The sequence below is a fragment of the Salvelinus sp. IW2-2015 genome, linkage group LG11 (assembly GCF_002910315.2).
Source record: "Salvelinus sp. IW2-2015 linkage group LG11, ASM291031v2, whole genome shotgun sequence".
NCBI lineage: Eukaryota > Metazoa > Chordata > Actinopteri > Salmoniformes > Salmonidae > Salvelinus > Salvelinus sp. IW2-2015.
The window spans coordinates 16061521-16069405 of NC_036851.1; the positions used below are offsets into that span (position 1 = coordinate 16061521).

General features: G+C 43.8%; 1 protein-coding gene across 1 annotated transcript; it reads left to right on the top strand.

The window, feature by feature from the left end:
• The first annotated feature begins 436 nt into the window (after positions 1-436).
• LOC111970608 (potassium channel subfamily K member 15-like) lies at positions 437-4396 on the top strand. The gene is made up of 2 exons (XM_023997418.1): positions 437-821; positions 3101-4396. The coding sequence occupies exons 1-2, from the start codon at positions 539-541 to the stop codon at positions 4087-4089; spliced, it is 1272 nt and encodes a 423-aa protein (XP_023853186.1). The 5' UTR covers positions 437-538; the 3' UTR covers positions 4090-4396.
• The last annotated feature ends 3489 nt before the right edge of the window (positions 4397-7885 follow it).

A 7885-nucleotide genomic window follows, 5' to 3' on the forward strand; every position in this document is an offset into this window, starting at 1 on the left:
TCACGGACAGCACCAGCTCAATGCAATCAAGGCCCCCAGTTTATTTAACTAATTTAGGTTAAAATAAAGATAAGGGTATCATTTGAAATAATCTTCAAAGCTGCCTACTCACATTAGAGGTTGGGTCGGTTAAAGATGAGTGAGAGCAATGTAGGCTAGAGGATGCTCTTTGGTAGCCTCGTAAGAACAATCTGGATCTTGCATTCTACGCTATAGATAAATAAAAACACCCCAGTAGCCTAACCTACGTGTCTCCTTCTTGGACTCGGATGAACACCTGTCAGTCTTAATTTGGGCCATTCAGAATAGACTATACACACCGGAACTCGTAGAGCCTAAATGAGAACACAAACTCCAAAGCCTATGGAAAGTGTMTGCAGTGCCTGTGTAAAAAAAAGAACCACTCTTAATTGGTATGTGAATGGATGAATGAGTTCATGCGCGCTTGGTTCTAACAGAATTGGCGTGTCCACCGGTCTCTCTTCGTGAACACACCCACTCTCCTCTCAGTGCCCACTCGAGTTCGCTCGGAGTGAGGATGAAGGTGCAGAACATTCGGACCCTTTCTCTCATCCTGTGTATGATATCCTACCTGCTTGTGGGAGCCGCGGTGTTCGACGCCCTCGAGTCCGAGACCGAGAGCTCGAAGAAAAAAGTCCTGGAACAAAAGCGCAACGAGCTGAAGAAGAAGTACGGATTCACTCAGGACGACTACCGGGAGATCGAGAGAGTGGTTCTACAGTCGGAGCCACATCGCGCCGGGAGACAGTGGAAATTTGCGGGATCCTTTTACTTTGCCATCACTGTTATCACAACGATTGGTAAATTAATCTGATATTTCTCGATGTTTTATGGGTTTCTTTGCTCTGTAAGTTAAACCATGCATACTGGTATGACTAACCAGAACAAATCTGTTTTTACATGTAAAAAWAAAAAATTKCTCTAGCCTAGAGCTTARCCTTACGGGTGCTGAGTGACTGGTGCTGAACTATTTGAATTATTTGCAAAACTGTTTGAATTATTTGCAAAACTGGAAGTTATAAAGGGTTGCATTAAAGATACTACTGTTCTAGAGACTAAAATAATATAGGCCCCTATATATACAGCARCAGTCAAAAGTTTGGACACACCTAATCATTTCAGGGTTTTTCTTTATTTTACTAWTTTCTACTCTGTAGAATAATAGTGAAGACATCACAACTATGAAATAACACATATGGAATCATGTTGTAATAAAAAAAAGTGTTAAACAATTCAAAATATATTTMAGATTTCAGATTCTTCAAAGTAGCCACCCTTTGCCTTGATGACAGCTTTGCTCACTCTTGGCATTCTCTCAACCAGCTTCATGAGGTAGTCACCTGGAATGCACTTCAATTAACAGGTGTGCCTTGTTAAAAGTTAATTTGTGGAATTTCTTTCCTTCTTAATGTGTTTGAGCCAACCAGTTGTGGGTTGGTATACAGAAGATAGCCCTATTTGGTAAAAGACCAAGTCCATATTATGGCAAGAACAGCTCAAATAAGCAAAGAGAAACGACATTCCATCATAACTTTAAGACATGAAGGTCAGTCAATGCGGAAAATGTCAAGAACTTTGAAAGTTTCTTCAAGTGCAGTCACAAAAACCATCAAGCGCTATGATGAAACTGGCTCTCATGAGGACCGCGACAAGAAAGGAAGACCCAGAGTTACCTCTGCTGCAGAGGATACGTTCATTAGAGTTAACTGCACCTCAGACTGCAGCCCAAACAAATGCTTCACAGAGTTCAAGTAACAGACACATCTCAACATCAACTGTTCAGAGGGGACTGCATGAATCAGGCCTTCATGGTCYAATTGCTGCAAAGAAACAACTACTAAAGGACACCAATATGAAGAAGAGACGTGCTTGGGCCAAGAAACWATAGCAATGGACATTAGACTGGTGGAAATCTTTCCTTTGGTCTGATGAGTCCAAATTTGATTTTTGATTCCAACTGCCGTGTCTTTGTGAGATGCAGAGTAGGGGAATGGATGATCTCCGCATGTGTGGTTCCCACTGTGAAGCATGGAGGAAGAGGTGTGATGGTGTGTGGTTTCTTTGCTGGTGACACAGTCTGTGATTTATTTAGAATTCAAGGCACACTTAACCAGCATGGCTACCACAGCATTCAGCAGCAATACGCCATCCCGTCTGGTTTGCACTTAGTGAGACTATTGTTTTTCAACAGGACAATGACCCAACACACCTCTAGGCTGTGTAAGGGCTATTTGGCGGCAGGTAGCCTAGCGGTTAGAGCATTGGGCCAGTAACCAAAAGGTTGCTAGATCGAATCCCCGAGCTGACAAGGTAAAAATCTGCCCTGAACAAAGCAGTTAACCCACTGTTGCTAGGCCGTCATTGTAAATAAGAATTTGTTCTTAACTGACTTGCCTAGTTAAATAAAGGTTGAATTAGTAAAATAAAAAAGGGCAATTTGACCAAGATGGAGTGCTGCACCAGATGACCTGGCCTCCACAATCCCCCGACCTCAACCAAATTGAGATGGTTTGGGATGACTTGGACCGCAGAGTGAAGGAAAAGCAGCCAACAAGTGCTCAGCATATGTGGGAACTCCTTCAAGACTGTTGGAAAAGCATTCCAGGTGAAGCTGGTTGAGAGACTGCCAAGAGTGTGTAAAGCTGTCATCAAGGCAAAGGGTGGCTACTTAAAATAATCTAAAATCTAAAATATATTTTGATTTGTTTAACACTTTTTTGGTTACTACATGATTCCATATGTCATAGTTTTGACATCATCACGGTTATTCTACAATGTAGAAAATAGTAAAAATAAAGAAAAACTCTTGAATGAGTAGGTGTGACCAAACTTTTGACTGGTACTGTATATCTATATATCTATAACAAACGTTTTAAAGAGTACTGTGTTTGTCTGTGTGTCCATGTACACACCCCTTACAAAAAAAGTTTGCAGTTTGGAAACTGTAATAAAAGTGCAGTAACTACAGTCGACTGTGGTGGTTGGACACAGTAATTGCAGAATAACTGCAGTCATACTGCACTCTGACAGCAATATGTTTTCGTAATTGACATGTGTCCATAACTATGATATTCTGCAGGTTATGGACATGCTGCTCCAGGCACAGATTCTGGCAGGACATTCTGCATGTTCTATGCTGTTCTGGGCATCCCACTGACACTGGTCATGTTCCAGAGCATGGGGGAGAGGATCAACACGTTAGTCCGCTACCTCCTCTGCAGGCTCAAGTGCTGCATGGGATTACAGTGCACTGACGTGTCCATGGGGAACATGGTGCTGGTAGGCCTSCTGTCCTGCATGAGCACCCTCTGTGTCGGGGCAGCAGCCTTCTCTCACTTTGAGGGCTGGACCTTCTTCCATGCCTACTACTACTGCTTCATCACGCTCACCACCATCGGCTTCGGGGACTTTGTGGCCCTGCAGAAGAAGGAGGCCCTCCAGAGAAGGATTCCCTATGTGGCCTTCAGCTTCATGTACATCCTGGTGGGGCTGGCCGTGATCGGGGCTTTCCTGAACCTGGTGGTGCTGCGCTTCCTCACCTACAGCACACAGGAGGGAACCAGGAGCCTGGAGGTGGAGGGAGAGGAGCAGGCAGCAGTGCCTAAGAGGCCATGGGGTGGGAAGGCGGTGGAGGAGGCAGATGTGGAAGCATCAGCACGGGACAGAGTTGATGGGATGGAGCAGAAAGAAGCTGAGGATGGGCATAGTAGCCGCTGCAACTTCTCCCTTTCCATGGATGGAGGCACCAGTCGTACCAACCTCATCCCCTCTCCATCTGAGYAGCTCAGGGGGACCCCTGGGGTCAGGGAATCTGCTAAGCACCCTGAGTCTTGCATCAGCGCCCTCTGCTTCTGTATGTGCTTCAGGCTGTGTGCCTGTGACAGCCCCTCTCCATCCCGCTGTGAGCACTCAGGCTGTCACAGCAACCCTCTCTTCTACAACTCCATCTCCTACAAGGTGGATGAAGCCTCTTGCAGCTCCAGGGGCACCTCAGCCCAGTCCTCCCCCAGCAGCGGTGCCCTTTTCCTGGGGATGAGCAGCCCTCACACACGGAGGAAGTCAGTGTAGCTACCTGGATTGTTGGGACTGACTCTGGACTGAAGTTGCCTTTGTTCTTGTCTTTTGATGTGAAGCTCTGAGAGGAATACAGTGCAGACAGAGATGTTACTGATTGTCTGAAGGTAGAACAAATTGTGTTTGATTTTCCTGTAAAGAAGGTAGCATTTACAGGTTTCAGGTTGCGCTTCTCTGTTTATTTTTACAGTCAAAATGTAGCTTTTACAGGTATCCTGTTCTGCATTGTATTTAGCAATTGCATTTTTTTCWATAGATAAAGAGATGATTTATACAGGTAAAGATTGTATAAAATTGTGAAATAAAAATGTAATACATGGTCAAACTGTTTATTTTCTTGAAAGAATCTCCACTATTTGTWGTATATGCTTTCTTGACAAATGAATGAAAGTTGAAAATATGGACATTATGATGGAAGTACTTTACTGCATACAAGAGGAAAAGATATGTTCCCCAGACCTGCATTAATTTGCTTATTGCGCAATAGCTTACACAACATTACACATAAATCATCAAAAATCTAAAAGTGTTGTATGAATAGACTTGTTACCATCTCTACATTTTATCACCACAGACTACCTAATGAGAATGGGTAACACTGATGAGGGAGAGAGAGCCACAGGTGGGGCTATTCAAACCAATTCATATTTTTCATCTCAGACATTCCTTCATGATGTCACCTTTGACCTGCAGCTTATTTCTAGTCTGTAATAATCAGTTGATTTCTTCTAGGCAGTGCACTCTCTGCTGTTGAGGCTGGTTCCCTTGGTAATGTGTCTACCCCCAGTYCTCTGCAGTGTAAAACGGTGGCTGAAGAGGAACAGTCAGTGGGAGGAAGAAGGGATGTGAGAAGTAGAGGTCTTCACGGGTCCACCCAAACCCAAAAACCCAGGACCCAAGAGGGTCCAGATCCAAAATTCAAACTTTTCCCTCGGGTCTGGGTTGGGTCCTGTTTGATTGTCATTCGGTCACGGGTCTATGTAACTACAGCTGATAGACCCGAATGGAACCAAGTGGACACGACCAAGGTTCTACATAACCTATAGACCTCAAACTCAACTCTGGACCTCGAAGCCAGTTCCACTGTGTTTTTTTCATTGCTCCCCTCTAATCAGGGACGGATTTAGACCTGGGACACCAGGTGGGTGCAATTAATTATCAGGTAGAACTGAAACCAGCAGGATCCGGACCTCGTAGGGTAAGAGTTGAATACCTCTGGTCTATAGCATATTTATTTTATGCTAATATTGTGCATTTATGGACTTATAGAAGTCCATGCCAACATATAAATACCTATTTGTTAACCAAAAGAGCAACTTGCATATTGTTTTTGTCACTCGGGTCCAATCGGGTCTGGTCTAAACCCGGACCCATTAGGGTAGGTCTGGTTGTCATCCGGTCCATTCCGAATCAGGTCTGTCCTTGGGTTTGTTTGGGTCTGGGTCCAACTTTCTGGACCTGAGAAGACCTCTTGTGAGTAGTATTGACTGTGATCACTTTAGTATTGACTCTCTCSTATACATCTCTGAGTAACTACACCAACTATATTTTAACAAAAAACAACTGCCACTAAACATGCTAAGTATGCTGTTAAGATCCTTTTCTTCAAACTACATCATGGCCATAGTTTCTGCTCCAGCAGGTGTACATTCATGAGGTGATTACAGGGACCTCTAGTGGCAGCAGTCTTTAAATCTTAAATTAACTTGTGCTTCTTCATATTGTCGAACACTAGGGGGCATCATTGGTCTAAAGATCAGTTATGTCTGTATTATGTCAATTGAACCTATGGTGCATTCTGAAATGTCCTGTACCAATATTGCTGTACCATGGACACGGAYATGGGAGGTTGAAGTGAATTATTCTACATGAATCTAAGGCTGCGTTTAGATGGGCAGGCCAACATTTTTTGACCAAAAGACCAATTAGTGATACAAATATCAGAATTAGGCTGCCTGTCTAAATGCAGCCTTACAGAGCATCACAGTAACGCTACATAAACAGTGGTGCTTTAATCTAGTTTCCAATGGGATCCCCTCCTATTRCTGTTGGTTTTCCCCTGAAGTTCTCAACCATAACATAATGATTGAAATAAAGTATGTGTGTATCCTTGACCATAGATATAACTCCACTGTGCAGTGACCACCAGACATCACTAGTGCTTTCAGATGCTGAACCCAAAGTGTGTATTGTTCCTGGTACAAGATTAGGCTTCAGTTGGTTATAATGACTGCATGATAGAAACTACTGTTCTTTGATTGTTTGAGTCGTGTGCGCAATAATAAACTTTTATCACCAACATTTTTTATTTTTTTTAATATTTTAATTACCCCCTTTTCTCCCCAATTTTCGTGGTATCCAATTGCTAGTAATTACTATCTTGTCTCATCGCTACGGGAGAGACGCTCGGGAGAGACGAAGGTCGAAAGCCATGTGTCCTCCGAAACACAACCCAACCAAGCCGCACTGCTTCTGTTAATAGGGGGCGACATTTTCGTTTTTTGGCTAAATGGCGTACCCATTTGAAACTGCCTATTTCTCAGCCCCCGAAACTAGAATATGCATATAATTATCAGATTAGGATAGAAAACACTCTACCGTTTCCAAAACTGTCTTAATATTGTCTGTGAGTGAAACAGAACTATTATTGCAAGCYAAAACCGGAGGAAAATCTAAACCGGAAGTGTATTTTTGTTGCAACCTCACAGTTCTGAGGCCTGTCTAACGAGCATTTAAAGGGGTATCAACCAGGTCTRTTTTTCTATGGCTTCCCTAGGGTGTCAACAGTCATTAGACAAAGTTTCAGGCTTTTATCTTGAAAAATGAGCGTGAAGGGGCACATTGCGTAAGTGGATAGGTGGGGGCTCCCAGAGAGACTTGTGCGCAAGGAGAAAGGCAGCCATTGTTCCTCCCGTTCGTAATGAATAAGCAACACTCTCGSTTGATATACACTGCTCAAAAAAATAAAGGGAACACTAAAATAACACATCCTAGATCTGAATGAATGAAATATTCTTTACATTGTACTTTTTTCTTTACATGTTGAATGTGCTGACAACAAACTACACAAAAATTATCAATGGAAATCAAATTTATCAACTCATGGAGGTCTGGATTTGGAGTCACACTCAAAATTAAAGTGGAAAAACCAACTACAGGCTGATCCAACTTTGATGTAATGTCCTTAAAACAAGTCAAAATGAGGCTCAGTAGTGTGTGTGGCCTCCACGTGCCTGTATGACCTCCCTACACGCCTGGGCATGCTCCTGATGAGGTGGCGGGGATCTGAGTGATCTCCTCCAGACCTGGACTAAAGCATCCGCCAACTCCTGGACAGTCTGTGGTGCAACATGGCGTTGGTGGATGGAGCGAGACATGAATGTCCAGATGTGCTCAATTGGATTCGGTCTGGGGAACGGGCGGGCCAGTCCATAGCATCAATGCTTCCTCTTGCAGGACTGCTGACACACTCAGCAACATGAGGTCTAGCATTGTCTTGCATTAGGAGGAACCCAGGGCAACCGCATCAGCATATGGTCTCAAAAGGGGTCTGAGGATTCATCTCGTTACCTAATGGCAGTCAGGCTACCTCTGGCGAGCACATGGAGGGCTGTGCGGCCCCCAAAGAAATGCCACCCCACACCATGACTGACCCCCACCAAACCGGTCATGCTGGAGGATTTTTAATTTGATTGCTTTTATACCTTCGTGGCCAAGACAAGCAAGCTAGTATAAGGCTACGCTAATGTAGCATAGAATGCTACACTCACAAAAGCTTGGATTCTTTCGC